This window comes from Xiphophorus couchianus, chromosome 7 (assembly GCF_001444195.1).
Source record: "Xiphophorus couchianus chromosome 7, X_couchianus-1.0, whole genome shotgun sequence".
Taxonomy (NCBI): Eukaryota; Metazoa; Chordata; class Actinopteri; order Cyprinodontiformes; family Poeciliidae; genus Xiphophorus; species Xiphophorus couchianus.
Genome location: NC_040234.1, coordinates 19,620,722 through 19,643,552, shown reverse-complemented (window position 1 = coordinate 19,643,552; position 22,831 = coordinate 19,620,722). Strand labels below are relative to the sequence as shown.

At 38.2% G+C, this 22,831-nt stretch overlaps 1 protein-coding gene across 1 annotated transcript in view; it reads right to left on the bottom strand.

Moving 5' to 3' along the window:
• Window positions 1–22,831, bottom strand: part of abca12 (ATP-binding cassette, sub-family A (ABC1), member 12) — a 68,239-nt gene that overhangs the window by 7,828 nt on the left and 37,580 nt on the right. The window contains exons 45-65 of the mRNA XM_028022585.1: window positions 22,302–22,463; window positions 21,985–22,168; window positions 21,302–21,520; window positions 20,334–20,530; window positions 18,047–18,204; window positions 16,410–16,643; window positions 16,182–16,323; window positions 14,835–15,081; window positions 13,622–13,711; window positions 12,551–12,638; window positions 12,281–12,408; window positions 11,051–11,138; window positions 10,621–10,729; window positions 8,286–8,340; window positions 6,149–6,326; window positions 5,935–6,050; window positions 2,796–2,958; window positions 2,443–2,696; window positions 2,005–2,209; window positions 1,321–1,430; window positions 941–1,091 (exon numbers count right to left, since the gene is read on the bottom strand). Of these exons, the coding sequence (XP_027878386.1) occupies window positions 941–1,091; window positions 1,321–1,430; window positions 2,005–2,209; window positions 2,443–2,696; window positions 2,796–2,958; window positions 5,935–6,050; window positions 6,149–6,326; window positions 8,286–8,340; window positions 10,621–10,729; window positions 11,051–11,138; window positions 12,281–12,408; window positions 12,551–12,638; window positions 13,622–13,711; window positions 14,835–15,081; window positions 16,182–16,323; window positions 16,410–16,643; window positions 18,047–18,204; window positions 20,334–20,530; window positions 21,302–21,520; window positions 21,985–22,168; window positions 22,302–22,463 (3,278 nt within the window). The remainder of the gene's footprint in view (window positions 1–940; window positions 1,092–1,320; window positions 1,431–2,004; window positions 2,210–2,442; window positions 2,697–2,795; window positions 2,959–5,934; window positions 6,051–6,148; window positions 6,327–8,285; window positions 8,341–10,620; window positions 10,730–11,050; window positions 11,139–12,280; window positions 12,409–12,550; window positions 12,639–13,621; window positions 13,712–14,834; window positions 15,082–16,181; window positions 16,324–16,409; window positions 16,644–18,046; window positions 18,205–20,333; window positions 20,531–21,301; window positions 21,521–21,984; window positions 22,169–22,301; window positions 22,464–22,831) is intronic.

The window sequence follows — 22,831 nt, the reverse complement described above, 5'->3', positions numbered from 1 at the left end:
GTTTAGATAACAGAAAAAATAATCATAATCTGAATATAAATTTGTTAAATAAATATGCTTTAGCTTACCCAAAGTGTGTTGATATAGAGCATACTACTGCACTGAGCTAAAAGGTTTATTGTAAGTCTATCAAGTGTTATAATCACAGGAATACACATAGAGCCTACAGAAAAGAAAAGAAAAATCTGAATTTTAAAAGAAAAATATTCCAAAAGGAAGTTATGTTGAATTGGCTTTGGAGTGCAACAATCAGAATAGGAAAGGACCAGAAATATAAAAAAATTAATCTATGATTATTGATCCATAACTGCTTAATTTTATGCATGAAAGTGCACTGCCTTGGGATCTAGCAATGCACCTGCCATGTCGGAAGCTGATCAGGGAAAAACACAAGATTAGCACAAAAGCAAAGAACATACAGGTTGTCAGAAAGACAAAGATTGCTTGCTCTATATGCAAAATGTTTTCAAAGCTCCCTCTAAACTCCATTTTCGTTTTGTTCCTCTGCTAATTTCTCTCATGTTGGCAGCAGTGACAGACAGGCACGCTGAGTAATTACCACAGAAGCAAGATTGATTAGTTCTCTCAAAGATAAATGAGAAGAATGGGGATAAAGTGACACATCTAATAAGATCCTACCACCATCAATGTATCATTTAAACACAAATTTGCAGAAACGCAAAAAACACGTCTGCATTGATGAAAAGTTCAGTCCTCAATTCTGAAGTTTGGACGCCGAGCCAAGATGACAATAGCTTTTCCATTTCGCTCCAGACTGTAAGGCTTTCAGCACACATCATACGCTCTGATTAGGTATGCATGGAAGCAACAGCTTCCAGTGCTGCACTGAGAGTGCACCTTGGAATATGTATCAGATTCTGTGTCGTTTTGCATATGATGTTGTCACTACCCAAAGCTTTGAAAGACCGCTCTTGCTTACCCCAGCTATCTCTCTCTTTGAGATGCCACGAATGCGAGCATAGAAGTACAGATGTTCTTCTCCAGTGAGCAGATCGTCGAGTGCATCCACCTGGGGACAGTAGCCGATGTTAATTCCCTGGCCACGGCAGTCCATGATGTCCACCAAGTGCCTAGGGCCAAGAAAAATATTTTTAAATGGTATCAAATATGATTTCCTCTCTGAGACATACTTAATAGCTTTAGAATGACATGTAAACATCTGAAATATATTTGTATCCTCAAAAAAAAAAAAAGTAAAAGCTACGCTACAAACATTTACCTATTTCCATCAACACTGCACAAAAGACAATTTGAAAAGTTTGAATGTTTTGTGTATAAGCTAGTCGTCATACAGCTTACCCATTCCTGTCCCTGATCTGTGCGGAGCCATCCGTGGGGCTCACGTCTCCTGTCAGCATCTTGAAGGTGGTTGTTTTTCCTGCCCCATTTACTCCCAGGAGGCCAAAGCACTGAAAGGCAAAGGCTTAACTTAGTAACTCAAATGTTTATTTAGAAAGCAGTAAGATTACATTGATGTTCATGCAAGTTTTCAGAGCCTGAGTCTACAACAATGTAGCAAAAACAAAGTTAGTGGTTTAATACAAATGGATAAACAAAAAGATGTTGAGAAATAATTTAACATTTAAAAGATCTAATAATAAATGTCAGTCTCTTGTCACCTTTGAGTTCAAGAGGCAATAACTTTGTAAAATGAGTCCATAGCATTACAAAATATGGATACTTTGAATTAATATATTATAGCATTTGATTATACGAGTAATACTAATACTCGTATAATAATAGCAATAATTACAAAAACTGAATTTGGTTTAAATCTCTCATGGTGAGCTGTACAAGAACTAAACTCTTCAGAAAACAGCATAATTTAGACATTATTTGGACTCTGCTTTGTTTGGATAATTATAGAGATTTGTTTCTGCCACAGGTTGGTAATTGGGGAAACAATGACCACTTCACTGTCACACAGTCTTTAATCAGACTCCATTGTATTACTAATTTGTGTTCTTGTTTGTGAGTTCTTACCTCTCCAGCAGGGATGCCCACAGACAGCTTCTTGACAGCAGGGACCTTCCTACTGAAATGTTGGTAGATCTTAGTGAGCTGGTTGATCTGCAGAAGGTCTGACCTGGCTGCTCCACTGGTCACCCGAAGATTCTCCGTTGCCACATCCTCATCCTCCTCTTCAAGGTCAGACTGGGGCAGTGTCTTTCTCCCCAAAATTAGATGCCTACAAAAAGAGAGGTACTGAACCCACCATCTTCTGACACACTACTCTACACTTTGCTGCACCTGTTGTATATCCAACCTCATAACAGCAAGAAGACTGAAAAAACAGACCTTGAAACAACATTCTGTACATGTTGTATTGGTTTTAAGGGTTAAAATGAGTGGACCCTAACTTAGTGTTGTTCATAAGGACAAACAAAAAAAAAAAACTCCCTTTAGCATCTGGCACCTTACCTGACTTTCCGTATGAGGGATCTGTTTAGCAAGAGGCGCAGAGTGAAGAAGAAAAATCCTTGGATGAGGGAAGAGATGAACATCCAGCCCAAGCTCTCTGTGGAGAATGGACTCTTGTAGGCGTCAATTCCGTAGCCACTGAGAATCTGGATCTCGATGTTCGACCTGGCCAGCAGCATCAGTCCGTTCCCAAAGCTGAACTGGGGGAAGATGAGGAATGCGTTGCTCAGCTTTCTCAGGATCTCCTGGATGATCTGTTAGGATGAAAGAAAAAAAAAAAAACTAAGCTTAAAAGATCTTGTTTTTGAATTCAGTGTTGTGCTCTGTGTGGATATGTGAAACATCCTGATCACCTCAGAGTTGTGGATTGATATTTGTCCCAAAAAGTACAGAATGGAGGTGGTGATGATGGTGTTGGTGCTGATGAAGAGGTTGATGCACACATAGGTGATGAAGGCCTTTTCCACATCTTTGAAGATACCCGCTAGCAGATACATCCATGGGAATGTGGCAAACCTGAGAATATTTTAAAATAATTTATCACAAATAACATCCAGAAAAAAATTTAGATGAGGGTCTCTAAACAGACCAAACAGTCTATTTGAGCTTGATGAAAGCAGGCACAGAAGAATATTGAAAAAAGTAAAGTGGAAAATACCACACCAAAGGAGAGTAAACATTCAGTTTTGGTGCCAAAACAGACAAGGATAAATTACTTCTCTCTTTATTCTCCAGGTGGAGGAACATTTCCTTTCCTTTTTCTCTCACATAATCTGCTACTCCATCTGATTGGGGGGGAGGGGTTAGTGAGGAACAGAAGAAAAAAGTGAAACAAAGAGAGAAATGAAAATAAAAAAAAGGAGGAAAGGAATTGAAAGAGACACAGCTAGACAGAGACAAAGCATCTGTGTGCCATGTCCAAAAAAAAGGTGCTTGGTAGGCAGACTGTGGGTGCCAAGCCATGACAAGGAACAGAAGCAAGAAGGCTGCACACCAGACCAGGTGGGTGCAGCCTGACAGATGGAGTAGTGCGATTACTCATTGCTTGGGAGGGAGACATCTGTCTGATAAATGAGAAGCAGAGTGCTGACTCTGCCTACGATGATATGAGGCCTGGGAACAACAACGGTCAACACAGGTTCTAAATTCCCACTACAGTTGGTGAATGATATAATGGAGTCTTCCGGTACAAGTAAAGAAAACATAACAAACTATTGGTTTGAAAAATCTGAATATCTTTATCAGAAAGAGTTTTAAACTTAAGATCCAGCTGTCACTGTATTAGGGTCTATTTATTTCTTAGGCCTCTTTCTATGGAATAACCAAGTTGGGAGGGATTTTATAACAGCCTTTCTATGCTAATGCCATCTGTTGTCAAAAGAAATTAGAAAGTAAAAAAACAAAACAAAAAAAAAAAAAAAACATAGCTGTCTTTACGTTTGACAGTAGCAGCCTCCGTCTGGTCTGTGCTGTGAATTTAACCTCGCAGCAAACAAAGTAACATCCATTAGAGATTAGAAATCCCAGTGCATATGTGAGGAAAGGCTGTTGTAAATGTAGGAGCAGTTGAATGATCACAGGAAAATCCTCTGTAAGAAACATTGGATTTTTGATTGATCCAAAGTTTCACTGTTTGCCAACAAGATTTCAGTGTTTATATTGATAATATTTTACAGGCAGCCAGAAGCTTCGTGCTGACATCTTGTTACACACTGATGCTTAGTCAGAAGCCCCTGGGCCTTCCACCATAAAGCAATATGTACCCTTCCAGTCAAAAAATACATCTGTGGATTTATTTTGCAGAGGATTTTAAAGACTTTAAATTCTACCTTTAGAGTTTGGGGCTTGGGAGGATAAATTCACAAAAATCCAACAGGATTTCTTGCGTAAAAAACACAATTACAAAATAGGAAATTATCTTATTGTGACTATATTAGCCTTGCAACTCACAGTTTCCTTCAGTTCAAGATGAAATGCCTATTTGGTTAAATCGCCTCTTATAATGCCCTGGAAAAATATGTACTTGCCCAGCATTTAGCTTGTTGAAATCACAAATCTCAAAGTATATAATTTTTGAAAAATCACTCTGGACCAGCACTCCCCTCATAGTTGTAGTATCATGTTGTGGGAATGCTTTTCTTTAGTCAGGACAGGTACATTGATGGGAAGCTAAATAAAGCCAAATCCAGAGCAACATTGGAGGAAAACCTGTTAGGGGCTGTAAAAACCCTGAGGGGAGGTTCACCTTCCAGCAGAACAACAACCTTAAGCATAAAATCAGAGGTATAGTGTTTAGATTGCAGTATATTCATGAGTTAGAAAAGCCTACTGAAAGCCCAGATCTAATAATAATTTTCAAAGGTGACAAGAGACGAAAATAACTGTACACACTGGGTTTTTATCTAATCAGAGTCTAAGCCATATAGATGCAGAAAACCGGTATAGAGATACTGTAAAAAGTAATATAATTGAATTGAAGGCAACTTGTAATCTCAAAAAGAGACGGCTCTACAAATCATTGTCTTAAGGGGCATAACACATGGAAACTACTTCAAACTTTTCTTTTGTAAGCAGAAAAAATAAATAACTTATCTTTTGCTTTACAATTTTGCACCTAGTTTTGCACTGCTTTGTGTTGGTTTATCACATAAAATCCCAATAAAAATGTATTGATGCTTGTCATCAAAAGAAAACACAAGTTCAAGAGGCTGAATACTTTTTCAATGTAATGCGATGATCTGCACCACAAAGGGTTAATTGATACAATAGAGACTAGTGATTGAGCAACACAGTACAGTTATTTGTTGTATAATCAGAGCACCTTCTATGAATGAAGTTTTTAGCTTTTCATTTTTAAGGTCCCTGCTAAAAGCTCCAGTCAGCCGTGATTGAGCAAAAAATTGCATCCAGCAGGATGGAGCTGCTCAAACCTTTTATTTTATTTTTTTTTAAATTAGCTATAATTTGGTAGCTTCAAGAAGATGATCTTAATATAATCCTAAAGTTGAAGTAGAATTAGATTAGGAAGATAGGAAGAATGGGTAAGGAGTTATTTAATTTACCACTTTGATGTGATAAAAAAGTTTCATATAACTTTTGGATTTACGAAAAAAATAGTAAAGTCTTCATAGTTTTCCAATCTAAAACTGATTATTGTCTCACTACAAATTTCTTAGGCCGTTTGATACGTTTGAGCGATTATAATGTTTTCAAAGGTTACAGATTAGTAAAAATAACTGTATCATAACCAAAACCTAACTGTTTGATCAAGTACAAAATTCTGTTTTTGTTTCTTTACAATATAGAATTTACAGCTACTGTAGCATGTGTTCTGGCTTGAATGATTTCTATAAAGGTTGGAACAATATAATGGCCTAATTTATTATCACATACTATACATTTGAGGTGAAAAGTGCAACCACAAATGATAGCAAAAAAAAAAAGATAAAAATAATAATTATCAATTTCTAAACTTTTTCCAAAAATACTAACCCAAAGAGCACAAAAAGCAGGCTGATGGCACCCAAATTTTGTCGATCCGTAAAGGCAGGAATTTGGAAGGCAGCAGTCACACAGATCGTCAGTGTCACTGGGATCAAATAAATGACCTATGGGGCCACAAAAACATATTACCAATTATTTACATGATTAAGTCAGGTACTGCAATGTTCCTTTGGGTTTGCCGCCTCAATACAAGAAGATATACCATGTCATAAAAGAAGTTCACAGCCCAGTAGAAGGGCTCGCTGATGCCGGCGATGTGCTGGAGCCTCTTGGAGCCGCTGTGGTGCTCACTGACTTCGTAGATGGCAAAGCTGGCTGTCGCAATTGAAAATCCTGTGAGTACACACATGGCCACCATGATATGAAGCATTCCCTCGACACTGTGGGGGAAAGAAAAAAATCATTCAGACGATTGGATTAAGTTATGCTCATACTTCTTGAAGTATCATTAATCAGAAATATTCTTGAGGAAGATATTGCAGCTTGCTTTGCTTCGTCTGGACTGCAGTGAAGACAAATGAACCAATCTACTGGGATGTGCCAGAATTGTTTGAAAATTGCTTGAAAAGGGTGGCCCATTTTTAAGTTTTGCATCCAATGATCATTAGCGTCCCCTGTTGAGATCTGACTAATTTGAACAATTGAAGTGGCTAGTAATAAATGGAATCTCATTAATAAGTAATTCTTTGTACAAAAGGATTAATGTTCCTCACTTATAACAAGATAGCACCAAAAGAAAAAAAATAATTAGACAGCTTCATGTAGAGATTACTGTTGGGGCGGCTGTTCTGATTCAACACAGCTTCAAAACCTTGTTGAAGCTATGTTCAATTTTTGATGGTCAAATTATTTGAAGCCCCCAGTCAGCAGCTGTTCATTTCTCCAAAGCTTTTGTACTTCCACTGAAAAATGCTCAACTACATTTAGTACTCTGCTCAAGTATGTCTAAAACACAACAGATTAGACTAAATATCTTGCACAAGGCTGTGAGGAGGATGTGGATAAATCTGCCAGAGTGACCAAGAGCGAGGGCGAGGAAACAGCAGAGAGGGACATGTGGTGGGTGTTTTCAGGGCAGCGCTTACTACAGAAGAAAGCCAGGAACGGCAGCTACTCAGCAGGCTTGTTATCAGTGCAGCCAAGATAGCCTTACAATTTCTCCCAGGGGCACAGCTACAGCAAGGCGAGAATCAAGACATTTTAAGGAATACATCTGCCATATCTTTAACACAGCACAGGCCAAATCAATATATCAAGCGAGGAAGCCAAGTATTACCCTGGAGTGAATGAATGAGCAAATGTGGCTGCTGCAATATGTCAGCAGGCTGCAGCTCAGACAACAGAAGAAACTAGTGATAAGTCACAATGAATCGACTGGTGAGAGAGTTAGCTCGACTAGGGTTACAAAAAGAAGAGACTTTATGAAGCAACAACGTTGCTACAATTCCTTCTCGGAGTTTAATTTCCAAAGTGAAATACAAAGTATTTTTAATAAACTAATACTCTGAAGCCAAGGAGAATCAATCCACCTTAGTGCCACCTTAAGGATAAACACTCATTACATTGGGACTCTGATCAATAGCGCAAGCTAAGAAAAATCCATTTAGAAAATCAAATATGGGTAAATACTGCTGTCATGTATCTCCCTGTCCTTAATCCACCCTGACTTCACAGTCCAATTTTGAAAAATAGAATGTTTTTATTTTATTATCTCAGGTCATGCAAACAACAACTCATATTCCCTTCTAACTGGGGTAATTTTAGAATATTTACACCAACTGAACTGTTGATACCAGTGATGGACAGAGAAATGTGCAGGATTTGCTCAAAGATAATCAATATTCCAGCAGTTTTTAGACTGAATAGTATATGCAGAAAATCTCAGTTATGGTAATAATTACAATTTTTGAGGGAATACACACAGAAAATGTGATTTAATAATTCTAGCAATGCCAACACATACAAGATGCTAACATCTGCTCAAAATGTGGACTCTGCCATCCATTTGTTGATTTAAAATGACAGTAAAGCCATGTTTCACACTGCTCTCTAATGCATCACCTCTGTTCTTCATATGAGAGATTAAAACCATTAATGATGGGAAGGCTGTAAAAACGTAATTTGAATGCTTGTCTTACGCATTCTTATATTTCTTAAAGAGAAATATTCCAACATCAGTCTCAGCGGATCTCATTTTACAAAAGCTGCAGATCTCAAATCCACAGCAGAATTTTCAAGTGCTGAATCAGTGGTTGATACAGGTCTTTTCCATGACTACTGCTGTTTATGCTTTTGCGTGCTGGTAATCAGTTCAGCAGAACACTGAGCTTAGTTCTTACACTATGTCTTCATCATCCTTTCGGCCAAAGTAGGGGTGGCTGGAGACAGAAATGGCTGTAATAGAAAGAAACAGGGTATTTTATTATCAGTGGTAAAAAGAAAACAATACTGCATGCAAGCTGTTTTTTCAGCACAGAATCAAATGAGCAATGATATTCTCTTAGCCTGGGACACAGTCAATTGCAAAATACACAACAAGATGATTTGATTTGCTGGCGCACACAGAGGGGGAATTGAATTTACTTTGTCATTTTCCTGTGGAATTCTAGATGCTCACTGACACAAACAACTCTTCCTCGTGTTTTGGCTTACATTTCCTGAGACGGGAAGAGTATGTGTCCACCTGAAGCACATTAGCCTCAGAACAGAATGGAGGATCAGTGCGCTCCTTAAAAGCACCAAGAGTGCAAAGATGGGACATTTATGACTAATGCAAATTCATATTCATATCATGTTTGTATTTATCTTTAGCTGCTGTAACCATTTGTCTTATCTTGTAGTATATGCACTCCTATCTATGTATATGTACTTAGCTCTAACCATGAAGAAAGGATGTTTATTTTGAGAATATCCAGTCTTGTCACACTTCTAAGCTTGGTTTGGTGTGTGTATATTGGGATGAAATCTATAATGTTTCCAGGGCATGTTACTTTTGCCTTGACATCTTCGTCTCGTTTTATTTAGGTCGCCACTTTAAGCATTTGGCACGCATTAGGTTATGTAATTTCTTTTAATCATATTACATAGCACTGGAGCATGTCTGATGACTATGTGATGAAAATATGAACAAAGGAAGTATTTTTTGTAAAACATCAAGTATTGTCACATCCACCAAGTATGTGCACAATCTACATTGTGCTATTGCAAAAGGATAGAATAATTTACATTTGTCCAAATATCATTGGCTAATTTTCATTTGTCAAAATTTAAAGACCACCTCATATTCTGGCCTTTAATTTGAATTTGTTTTATAAAGTCTAAAAGTGCTAGCAAGTGACCAAAGGATTATAAAGCTAAATAAAGCAAAAGATAAATAGGAGCTCCTTGCTGATGGAGACTCTTCCAGCATTTGGCATTCTGATCCCAAATGCATCAGCATGGATGCATTTGGGATCCAACATCCCTCCAAACCTCCAACATCATCAGGAGGGTGATGTTGGAGCTTGCTTTTTGTTACGTTAACTGTGAAATACCGTATCGTCACTTTAATTTTTTTTTGTCTTCTAAATAGACCATGTTTTCTACAATTCAAGTTTGCTATAGGTGTTTTATTATTCTTAGTTGTACATTTCAGCTCATAACTTTGAGTTATTAAACAGCTGATAAAATGTATATTTTCTCAAGAGGTTGAAACAAAAAGTATCCCAATACAAAATGCAACACCAGTGAGTCTGATTAAAATCTACAGTCTTGACAGTAGAGACTGATGATCTAAAGTGTTACAGCACATCTGCAATAGTGGGTGGATATGGTCAGAAATCCTGTGAGAGGGGGATGAAAAAACTGTTTGAGGCAGACATCTAAAGGCTCCCAGCCCACTGCTTACACTGTGTGCACAATGTGAGAGTGAGAGCATCAGTTTTGACAGATAAACTGGTCACCTTGAAAAGTAATCTCACTGGATCCACACCCTTGCCAGCCTCCCCCATTAACGGTAACATTTAAATGGTTACACGTTTTCCTGGAGCAGTTCTATCATCTGCTGGGGAATTAAAATGCATGCGTCTGTTCTTCTGTTCATGCACCGTATACTGTATGTGTATCTGTGCACTTTTTATTATTCATATGTGCATGTATGTGTGTTTGTGTCCTGCTCAAAGGCAGATGGTTGGGGTGCTTCTCAGGGCTGAAACGAAACAAAAAACGTGGGCCAGCCTTGTCTCTCTTTAGCATAGTTCCCCAGTGGGTGACACTAATTAGTATGCACCACGCATCATGCTGTTAGTGTAAGGATACACAGCACCCCCTGGCTTTAATCTAGCAAAAATGAACCATGAGTAAACAAGCAGTTTGTAGCTGTCTTTATTTAGAGCACAAAAGGTGCAGGCTGCACCTGGTAATGCTGATATGCTAATATTGCTGATATGTATTTTTTTTTTTTGCTATCCTGTGTTTTTCGTGTGTTTTTTCTGATCAAATCTTTATATTAACAAGGATAAATTGCTTGCCTGAAGGGATATTTTGAATATCAGAGATTAACAGTGAAAAACTGAGGATATAACTTCTCAAAAATATCTCAAAATGGCATTAAGCTTCAACCAATAGTAATCCTATTACACAATTATTTCTGGTATTACCAGAAAACCCTGAAACAATTTCTTAAATCCAGCTTACCATATTTCTGTGGATCTTTGTCTGCTGGAATATTGGAACGCAGGATCAAGTTGTTGAGGCTGTTTAAGTACGCTGGCATTGTGTGGTGGCCCTCTGGGTTGAACCAGACCTATGATCATGTAGGCAAGCATTAAAAACAATCACTCACTTCACAGTGGTAAAATTCTGAAAATGTAAATTAGCTCAATGAAAGAACAACTTAAAGATTTGCAGAGCTTCAGATATTATTGTGGGAAGCCTTTACTGCACAAGTGTCGCAGTTAAGCAAATTTATGACAACAGTGACGATTTAACAGTCGGGCTCCATCTTAGAGCATTAATCTTGCAGAGTGCAATTAAGATGTTATATATTAACTTTTAAAAACTCTTCAGTACAACAATTAAAATTATAAAGATGACACTTTGTGGGCAAGTGGGAACACAAAGTTACCTTTGACAGTGTGCGGTTTTTGGGAACGGCCTTAAGGTCCATTCGCAAGTCAGGTGGGAGCGGCATGCCAAAAGCAAAGCCACCATACCTGAAAAATCAGAGTGGACACATCGATCAAAACAAGCAGCTCTGGTTCCTCGTGAGAAATAAAATGTGACATGCCCATGTTTTTCAGTGGATTCTTCTCTTGTTCTCACGGCAAATATCCAACACTGAGGTAAAAAGCATTTGAGGTAAAACCTCAAAGTATGAACATGAAGAGTCATTCGAGGCATACAGGAGGCTAGTTTATCTCAAGCTGAGCAACAATAAAAAGAAAGCTTTGAGGAATTATCAAACAAGTTTTTACATTTCTGCTCTCCCCTCTCTATAGTAATGCAATTTTTGAGAGACACATTTAACTAGGAATACTCAAAGTGCTGTCACACTGTTTCTCATCTATCACGATGTATCATGGTGCATTTTACATGGGGCTAAATTAGATGAAAGGAAGAGTGTTTAGAGAGTATTAAGTCTTGTCACATCTATGCAGTGGCAATTCCTGAAATGCGCAACAGCCCAGGGCGGCATCTTTTGGGAGAGGCATGAGCAAGTCAATATCAAGTAATCAATAAGCTATATATTTGTGTTTAGTGGATATAGAGAACCGCTTGTAGGATGTAATATTCCTTAGTCCTGATTAGAAAAAATAGTAAAAATGCTCTCATATGGGATACAATGCCATATTAGTGGAAATTACAATTCATTAATATTCATTTTCAGGTTTAAGTTGAGGTTAAAGTGCTACACACATCTAGGACATGGGGTTCTGTCTAACTAGCTTACTTTTCTACAAACTGCAAAACATGACATGCGTTTAGCAAAGGTAAAAAAAATACTACCAATAAGAACTTCACCGTATGTAATTTCAGCAGCAGAGTTTCTATGTATTTCAATAAAATCAAAGGCAGTTGATAGTATGATGGATTGATTAACAGGAAGGAAAGGTTCAGAATAAAATTCAAAATGGCATCTTCTGTCAAATCAAAACGGTATTTGCAAAATTACTAAAATACAGATAGAAGGATAAAATTGGGTAGAAAACAACATAATAAAATTATGCAAAACACATTATATTTTGACTTGCTAAATCAAAATATAATCAAATAATATTTTGCAACTCATTAATAAAACATGAGTAAACATTTTGCTGCACCACTATTAAACAGAGCTAAATTATCCTCCATTCACCTGTTCCTGATGAAGTCATTGGCTGTAGCCACCAGGTAGTTCTCCACGTTAACGCCAGTCAGATTGTAGACAATCTGAGATGAGGGGATCTTTTTGAAGGGGGGCTGAGGGTTGTCCTTCTTGCAAATCTGTCATATACAGAAGACGCAAATAGTTCACAATTGCCCATTTTTTTTACAATGATGGAGAACGTGGCCATCAGAGGAAACAAGTGAGAACACAAAAACTCACTCACTCGCACACATACTGTTCTCCCTGACCCAGACTCACCTGTTCCTGTTTGGTGCATTGACACACACTAAATGGTTTGGAGACATTCCCACCGGAGTGCCAGCTGTTTGTGCTCCTTGTGCAGATGCTTTAAGAGGAAAAATAACAAAAAAATAAAAAAAACATTTGCAGTGAGACAAGGCACCTCGACATGTGTTTGTGTTCATACCTTTTTCAAGATTCAGAATTTTGGAAAGAAAATAAATCAGATCAGAAAGAGTTGATCCTGTATGTTTGTCTGCGCCATACTAACAATGTGCATGGTTAAACTGAGAGAAGAGTAAAAGCCACAGTGACTCATGAAGAAGCTATGAGTTTGGCTGGTTTCAGTGAAACTAGAAGTTAAATATATTCTCTGATCACAGTTTTCCAAGCTGTTTAATGCGGTGAGATAGTTCATGAAATGCGTTTGTGTGGGTTATTGCTCGACTCCCACACAGTTTACTTTCCACCAAGTGGTTTAAGGGACACTACGTGCAAATAAAACAACAGACTGCTGAAATACATGCACAGTAACTGCCAATAATGATAGTTAAAGTGCTGTTTTTAGATTTACTTCTGCAAACACAATGTTTAGCAATAATCAATGTCATTTTTTTATAGCAGAAAGTTGTGAGCAAACATGCAAACTGTTTTATGCTTTTGCTATCCTTTTTTATGTTGTCTTTTAATGATTTTTTTTGGGGGGGGGAAAGGCAGGCGGTTTAAAATTCCCCATGGTTCTGCTTCATGAGTGCCAACATTGATTTGAGGGCCTGCAAGGGGAAAATCTCCCCTATAAACACGAGGTGTTTATGGAATACAGATGATGCTGTCACATCGCAGAGACCTGCTGCAGGCTTTCAGCCTCGTTCCTCGAGCTGAGCAGCAAGGAAATGAAGAGGAGAGACATGAGAGAGAGACCAGAGAGAATGAAAAATAAAAGACTAGAGAGAGGCTGTCCAGTAAAATAAAATAAAGAGAGAACCAGGAGGCATGGGAAGAATAGCAATCGCTGGAAAGTGAAGAGGCAGTTAGCAAAATGAGTGCATTTTTTAGCAAATGGGAACAGCTGGAAGCGTAATTACGTACTGGTTATCAGAGTTGTCGAGGCAGGCGTTATCGATCCCAGGGAATGACAGCATAGTGTCCACCAGATGGCTGGATTGAGGATTCTGGTTGCTGTGGAGTCAGAAAACACCCAGCTTAGACTTAAAGGTACCCTGAATACTTCAAGCAAAATGATGCAACCTAAAACAAAAAAAGTCAGTCTGAGGGGCTTTACTGAGATGTTATTTTAGGTTTCATAAAACCAATATATTAATCCTGGAACTGACATGTAGACACAATTAGTGGTATTTACTGAAAAACACAAGCACATGAAAGGCAGAGATGAAAGGAAAGCATGAAACAACTGACCTGCCACTTTAGATTTAGCTGATTTTGTTTTAGTCACCCCCTTCTCTTGATTTAAACTCAGGAATACACACTCATAAATAAACAATGAGATAATTACCATTGTTGATAAAAAAAATAAGAAACTAGATGCCTGAAAATAATGATAAAATCTACAAACAGGAAAGCCTTCTGTGCATCTAATCTGCCTTTGTGCCCCCACCCATAACATTCCTGCTAAATATAATGAAGTGTCATATTGTTGGTCTAATTTGTATGTCAAGTTAAAGAGGTGTAGGAGGAGTGTCCACTCCATCTTTGATATGGATTCACATTTCAGCGTTTTCTCCCCTGCTTTATGTCCCCTTGATCAAACAACAGAACATGTTGAGGATGAAGCCATCTCACGATCTACTGACACTCTTCATCTCTCTCAAGCATCAGAGCTCTCTGCATCTCGATGACCTCAAATCTTTGCATTCTTTGCCAGCACCTTGTACTTAAAGTCCATCTGCCCTTCAACAAACTACCACTTTAAATTGATTGTACAAGTGTTGCATGCAAATTACGTGGAAAGAAGTGATTAAATCACGCATTTGTGGAATATCCTGCTATTTCTATTTCAAATGTTTCGAGATTGTTTCCCGTGAAATCAGAGTGGCGTTGCTTCTTTTGGGTTATTTCCTATATGCAACAACAAAAAAGTCCTGACTGAAACTGTGCTGATAAGGACTTTAAATTCCCCTGACCAAAAAAAAGCATGTGATCAAATCACATGCTTTTAGTTTCCAGCTGAGAGGAGTGATTGCACAAGCGCTACCATTTGTCTGGAGCCCTGATTAGCCTGATTTACTTCTTTGATTTCCATTTCTGGTGTGGCCTGTAATTTCTCTGCCAAAGGGATTCTGACCTGAAGAAAGAGTAGCTCGGCCCGACGTTGTAGAGAGCAGGGCTCAGCTCCAGCTCAGGATAGTGCTGCACGTCGCTCTTGATGGAACCCAGGCCCATAGCGACTACCACAAAGAGAACAGGAAGCAGGAGCTGGGCAAGCAGGCTCTTCCAGTCTCTCCGGGTGTGATGGAACCTCTTGATCAGCATGGCTGTCAGCTGCTGCCAGGCCAGGGCTAGGCCAGATAGAGTGAATGACCCGGTAAGGTCTGGAAAACATCAACAAGGTGTTTGGTTTTTTTTAAATGTACAATGATCATAGAGGATAAAACAGTTCCAGAATATATTCTGGAAGCAGTAATATGTTTCAGAATATATTACCCCTTTGGAGAAATGTTGTGGTCTGTACAGTTATTGCCATTTCAAGTCAAGGACCAACAAAGATTTGTGCAGATTTATTTAAGATTTATTAAAGTTATGCAGCATAAATAAATATGTGAAACCAGGAGGGGAATCCTGCCAGAGTAGCCCTGGCAGGATTTCTCTCCTGGGAAAAAAGGGCTATCAGAGTAGCCCGTTTTACTCTGATACCCCCAAATAACTGCAACTAATTGCCTTCAGAAGTCACCTGATCAATGAATCTCCCTGTGTGCAACTTAATCTCAGTATAAATATAACTTTTCATGTAGGACATCTATCAAATGTGTTCTCAAAAGAATGTTAAAAAGAAAGTCATTGTTAGGAATGCAAAAAAAAAGTAGAAACAGAAACGATAAGGAGCAAGGTCTACTGGTCTGTTGAGACTAAAAATTTTGACTTACCAAGTACGGTGGAAGACTACAAAATGCACATCACCCTTAAAACCAACAATCACAGAAGAGCGCCAGTTAGAGGGGAATGCTTTAGATGAAGCCATATTAACGTGTAACAATGGCCCAGGCAAATTCCAGATATCAAATCTAAAAAAATAAATGTCTCCACCTGATCTGAATGAGCTTGACCCATTGTGCAAGAAGAAAGCACAAAGTAAGCTGGTAGAAGACCCCCTTAAAACTGTAACTGAACTGCAGCAAAAAGTGTTTCTACAAAGTTTTCACTCAACAGGTTTATTATAAATACACTTTTTGGATAGTTTTTCATGCATTTAAAGTTTTTTAAATGTATGCACTACTTTATGTTGTATACTGCACTAAAATACTGTGAAATCTGTGGCTGTAGCATGGCAAAATGTAAGCAGCTTACGGGAAGAGAAATACTTTTGAAAGGCACTGTAGGGGATTAATGGAAAACCAAAACACAATAGGTGAAGAACAGGAAGAGAAAAGAAGAAACTGTTGAAGCGAACAATGAAAACAGCATTTCAACTCACTGATCTTGTCACCAGTGCCGCAGCTGCTCGCATAGGAGTCTGATGAGAAGCTGTCGATAGATGCAGTGTCAGAAATCGTCTCAGAGATAGACAGAGGTCCGTCCTTGCCGTCTGGGCTTCCACTGGTCAACTGGAGAAACATCTGCATACGCCCAAGTAAAAAGGCTGCATTCAGTCATGGTTCAGCCTCTGTTTTCATTTTTCATATGTGGTTGTGTAAAAGCTCACCTCCTCCAGTGTGGTGTCAGACACGCCATAGCCCCCAAGCTGAAGATCGTCCAAGTTGGCATCCAGCGCAGTCAGGAGGGAGCGATATGATGAGGCGTTGGATGAAGTGAAGGGAGGTAGAGAGTAGACCACATCACCCCTCTCGGCTTCTTTAAGCCGTGCTTCAGGAAGATGAGCTTGGATGAAGGCCTTGAGGTCAGCACTGTCAATTCGCTCCGCTTCTGGGCTTTGGATCTGTAAGAAAAACAGCAGAAATTTTAAAGTCTATTTTTTCCTATTTGGTTACATAATCCGCTTTCCCTCCTGTATACTGAGAAGATGATATGGAGTTTTAATGTTTTGAGAAGAGTTTATAAATTTATTCTCCAAAAAACAAAGGTCTGCAAAACAAACAACTGAGCACTAAGAGGAAAAAAAAACATCTAAAAAAACTAAAATAAACTAAGTCAATTTTGCACAACCAGCACTAAAGGGCTGGTTGTGCAAAATACATAGGTAGTTCGTATTTGTAAAGTTCACCAATAACAAGAATTAGTTTTGAGTTGGATTCACACAGGTTGAAACTAATTTCACATTTCACCTCCCAATCTAAAATCCCACAACATTAATCTGAGATGTTTCAAGACATTTTTGCTTGCCTAAAATAAAGACATTTTTGGTATTCTGGCTATATCTAAGAAAAGAGTTAGAAATGACACAATACATTAAGAAGAAGGCACATTTCTCTACCCGTTACTGTAGTACTAAAAAACCCAAGCTTTGCACGGTGTGGCTGGGTTGCACTGACCCTGTGTGCGCTTTTATGAGTTTTTTTATGTGTTGTTTTGGAAACTGATGTTCTGACAGACCTCTCAGCTGTTTTACCATGACATTTGCCGTGCTCCTCATAAGTGTCACGCTAAGAATGTGGGAGGGTTCAAGAGAAAGTCATCAGGTTCTTGCCTTTTGTCTGAACTTTGGGCAATCTTTGGTGTTTGAAGTAGGTACGGTTTGCCATATTATTCAGTTTACAGCTGTTCAAGTTGTAATTTAAAAAGCATTACCTTTAAGTTCAATGTTCTACATAAAAAGCTAATGCTACATTTAAACTCGTTTGTGCACAACACAAGTTAAAAAAAGTAACTCATGCCAGTGTCGTCAGTCACAAAAAACGGCTAAAGGTGTATGCATGTGTACACACAGTATGTTGAAAAAACTCAAAAGCTAATTTTAAGAAGGAGTTTATAGTTTCAGTCAGATTTGTAATGGAAGTGGTGCCCATCTCTCAATGAGAATGTCAAAACCTAGAATTAATTTCCACAGGTTTCTCCATAATAGCGGATTGTGAAATGTTTCAATTTATGCCAGCCAAGAGCTATCCTTGACTGCTATGACAAACGAGAGATATTCAGGTGCTCCAAGCCCTTTGGGGATGAAGGTTGTGCCCTCCCATCTCTCAACTCTGTGTTATGCAAATATTATGACATTGACAACAAGTACCTCTGGCGTAACATGAAATATTTGACTTACTAAATGGAATAAATTCTGAGCACAAATTTATGTTGAAGAAGAAACAGCAGTAAGAGAGTTTTCACTGGTTTAATATCAGTTTTCATTGCTTTGCACCGACATGCCTGCATGCCTGTGAGGATGATTACCTTTTTGGTGAGGGTGAGCTTGTAGCCTTGACCCAGCTTGTCTTTCAAGTAGAAGGGTGAGCCGCAGCATTTCAGTCCACCTCTCTCCAAGAAGGCAATCCGGTCGCTCAACACTTCAGCCTCGTCCAAGTGGTGGGTGGACATAATAATGGTCCGATCTGAAAGGATACACGTACATGAGAAAAAGCTGCATCGTTGACTCGGGGATTATTGAACCAATAAATATAGATCAAACAGAGTTATTACAAAGGAAAAGAAACAAGAAATATCATCATACAAACTGTCATAAAAAGCGGTTTTATGAGTGTTTGTTTCTGAAATTGACTAGGAACTCTCACTGCAATAACATCTGAAACAGACCTTAAAGCTAATTTTTAATCTTTTTATCTTTCGATTTCAGTCAAGGCTTTACATACAGTCTTTATGAGCATGAATGTAATATTAAGTCAGAGATTTTGGCAATGGAGCTGAATGTTCTTTTTATGTTGGTATAATTTTATAACTTCTATTCACTTCAAAAACTAATTTAGAACACAACTTTGAATTTATTGTTGGATTTCTACAAATGGTCAAATTGGTAAATATAACTCCATAAATATTGGGTATGCAGTTCTGACTGGAGATTGTAGAACTCTTTCTGGCAGAAATATAATATAATAAAAAATAATTGTACAAATTCACTTAAATGTTTAATTTAAATTTTATGCAACTGACCAGGTTTTTAAGAATCCTCTACAAACTTTCAATAGTTTTGAGGTCAGAGTTGTAAAAAGGCTACTAAGAAAGTTTGATGTATGCCATCCAAAAGGTCCAAAATTAATCTGCTGTTGATGCTGATGATCTGTGTATATAAACGTCTGACCAGAACTATATTTAGCACACTAGTATTCCCTGTGCAGCAGCAGTAAACCTTAGCACTAAAAGAATGCAAAACATTTACAGATGAATTAAGTGGTATCTATGTTTTTAATAGAACTGATGGAATCCCTAGTTGCTGCTTTCAATCTAACTTCGTAAACAAAAGCAGCTCTCCCGTGAACTATAAACCAAGATTTTTTATTTTATAAACCTTTGGACTAACTCATATCTGGAGGAAATGTAGGCTTCAATAGTAGACATGGAAAACAATGTCATGAAATTATATAAAAAAGCTAAGAGTCAAATACTGAAGAAAAGAAAAAAAAACAAATTATAAGAAACATAGAAAATTAAACAATGAATTGTAATCCTGCCAAGTGATGATGTCAGGGAATTACACCCCTTAAAAAGCAATCATGTGATAAATAATCTGAACAGCAAAACAAATAAGCAGGCAATGTAACTCATTGAGAAGTAGTCTGCTTGACTGCTGCAAAAGGCAGCGGTAACAATCAAGTCTCTCTAGAAACAAAAGCCAAAGACTAAATTGTTTTATTAAATCCCAAGCAGTGATATTTCCGCTATAGTTTTCCATTTTGTTGACATATTTCCAGGGGAGTGATTCTTCTGAGACCATGGTGGCTGAAATGTTATGATTTGGAGCACATCGGCTGCCTCTGGCTCAGTGCAAGTTGCTGTTAGTTGACCTGTGATTTTTTTTTGTCAAATCAAAGCAACTTCTGAAAGCGATTGGGTCACCTTTGCCCGAGAGCCTAAGCTGCACTATAAATGACCAGCAAAGTATGGATCACAACAAAATCGGGCTTCAGCTATTTTCTGGAAGTTTTGTTGTTTGATCAGACTGTTATGAAATCAATTTAGAACTTAGATGACATAGCAGGAAAAAAAATGATTTAAACAAGCCATTTTAAGACGGCTTCATCAGCAGTGTTCTATCACAGCTTTTCCAGGAATGCTGAGTGACTGTGGATAAATTCATTCTGACAGGCCTTACCGCTTCCCTGCATCATGGAGTTTGTAGTTTTATCACAACATAATAACTATCCAATACTGAAAATGCAATATAACAATAACCAAATATCTGCAGCTAGAGCTACAAATCACAGAATAAATGGATGACACCAGAGCAGAGTTCTTATATTTAAAAAAAAAAAAGAAGAAGCACTGGAAATGTAAAATTACAAATTTAAGTCATAGCCAAATCTATTTTAAGCCCCAATCTTAAGCCTTGTGAAGGCCTAAGATTATTAGAGTTAAGAATCAAATTGACATACTTGTACTATGTTGTAGGTGTTTTATGCAAAAGTACTTAATTGCAGCTGTAACATTGGTAAATGGTAATAATAGCCACAGTATTGACTGATATAAAGTACATTTTGTTTACTGTCAGTATTTAAGTGAGACTCACTCTTCTTATACTGGATAACAATGTCCCAGATGCTGCGCCTGGAGCAGGGATCCACTCCTGTTGTGGGCTCATCCAGAACCACCAAGCGAGAGCCCCCAATGAAGGCGATGGAGATGGAGAGCTTACGCTTCATACCGCCTGACAAGGTATCAACCCGCTTGTGTCTATGAGCGTACAAGTCTGTCTCCTCCAGGATCCTAGAAGACGAGTCAATGGAAAACGTTTAATCTCGAGCTCGTGTGAACATTTTTTCCCTGCGTTCAGGCTGAGTGTTGGCTCGTTAAGTTCCATTAATTAGCCATCAGAGGTTTGCATTGCAAGAGATGTAGAGCGTTTTTGCCTTAAGGTACAAGCTTAATACCGCTCCCCTTGTAAAATTGAAACCCTCCAGAAAGAGTCTCATGATGCAATACAGCTTGAGATGAAGAAGAATAAAAAATTAATTCCGCCCTATACTGATTTAAGAAGATGCAAAAAGGACTAAAATAGATAGAAATATTACATGTTCTTGTAAAAATATAGTCTTGCAACTTCTTCCCAGTGCTTGCCCCTATGTCTGTGGAAGAAAAAGACATTCTGCAAATAATGAAAATCTGAAGTAAGAACTTATTTCAATGATTCTAGTTAGAACTACCGTTTTGCAGAAGCCTTGGCATTCTTATAAATCACAGTAGTTATTGCTCTAAAATCTATTCAAGTAAAGAAAATCACTACAACGTTAATTTAATACTTTCATATTTTATCCCACCAGTTTATTGAGCTAATATTTCTCCTAAGATTCTCATAACGCCCACACTTTCTGATTTTAAACTGGAAGTTGAAGAAAGACACTACGCAAAAGACACTCTTCAACATTCTCTGTGAAAAAATTAAAGACCAAATTTAACTGGTACACAATCTTTGAGCTTTTTGGTCTTTTGGATGCATTATAGACAGCAGTCTCCTTCTCTGATTGATGTGTCACTCACGTGCGGATTTGTTCTCGCAGTTCTCTTTGTGACCAGTGTGGGGCCTTGATCTGGCCGTACAGCAGCAGGTGCTCCTTGACAGTCATGTAGTCAAAGAGGACGTCATATTGCATGCAGACTCCAAGTTCTTGGCGGACTTTTTCTATGTTTGTCTGCATGTCCCTGCCATACACCTCGATGGAGCCAGATGTTGGGGGGTACAGACCAGTCAGGAGGGACCTGCACACAACACAGGTTAGGGCAGAGCTTGAAAATAAAGTCAAAAAGATACAAAAGGCGAAGAAAACCACTTTTTGATCTGCATATTTCTCTTGAACAATTACTTATTACTAGTTTTTATGGAACAAAAAAATATTGTATTTTCTCATTGTTATTTAATCTGGTAATGCTGCAGAACTCATTACATGTCCCCCTGGATGAGCGCATCAGCAAAATGAGTCACATTTAAAATGTAAATGTAAGTGCTCAAGTTGATGAAGATCCGTTGGGCTAATTTCTACTGCTGTGCATTTGCTGTGCCAGATTTGGACGGAACAATCTGTCTGTCAGCACTGAGCCACTGAAATGATTAAAGGGATGCGCACATCTAATCTTAAAAGCAGCTGCAGTGGTTATAATGAGTTGGGACTCACAGAGAAAGCTGATAAAACAACAAAAAACAATAAGAATGGATCCACACATACATGGTAGTTGTCTTGCCAGCTCCGTTGTGACCGAGCAGTGAGGTGACATGACCCTCATGAAAGTTGACATTCAGGTTCTGAATAGCTGTTTTGTCGCCATACATCTTGGTGAGACCGTGGAGTGCAACTCCCACTGGGAGCTCAGAGAAATCCTCGCCAGCTTCGTAGGACAGGCTGCTTTTGCCTGAGAGAAACATAAACATTGAGGTAAATTGTAAATCAAACAGAATTTTTAACAGGATCTAAATTAAAAATGACAAAAATTATAAATATAACAGAGATGTAAGAGGAAGAGAGAGTATTCTTGTCATGTGTACCTTTACCTTTGCTGTCTGCAAAGACAGGCTGGTTTTTCTGCATGATGTTGGAAAAGAGGAGTCCTTTGCTTGCACTTTTATTTGTCTGAAAACTGCTGCACATGTCAGTCCAGAAGGAGAGTTTGAACGGGAAATACCATGGAGCTGGGATTCCATATTTTCCTGATGGGTTACAAAGAAAGAAGTAGATCTATTTAAATAAATGAAAACAGGCAGGGTCTTAAAAAGACGTGCCTGCAGCAGCACATGAAAAAGAAGCTAGATTTATTATTTAAATCAAATGCTGTACTTATGATTTTGAGACAGAAGGACTTACAGAAGGACAGTTATTTATACAGTAATTTTGTTAAATTCAATGGTTTATAGAAGTCCTATTAGACATTATGGAGTACTTATTGTCATTTCAGTGAAAAATTAAAGTAAAACTAAAAACCATGAGTCCTTTTAATCGATTTTGGAGGCTGGACACCTGCTCCAGGAAATCAAACCCATAACATTGTCGCATTAAATAAAACTAGGGTTGAATCAGT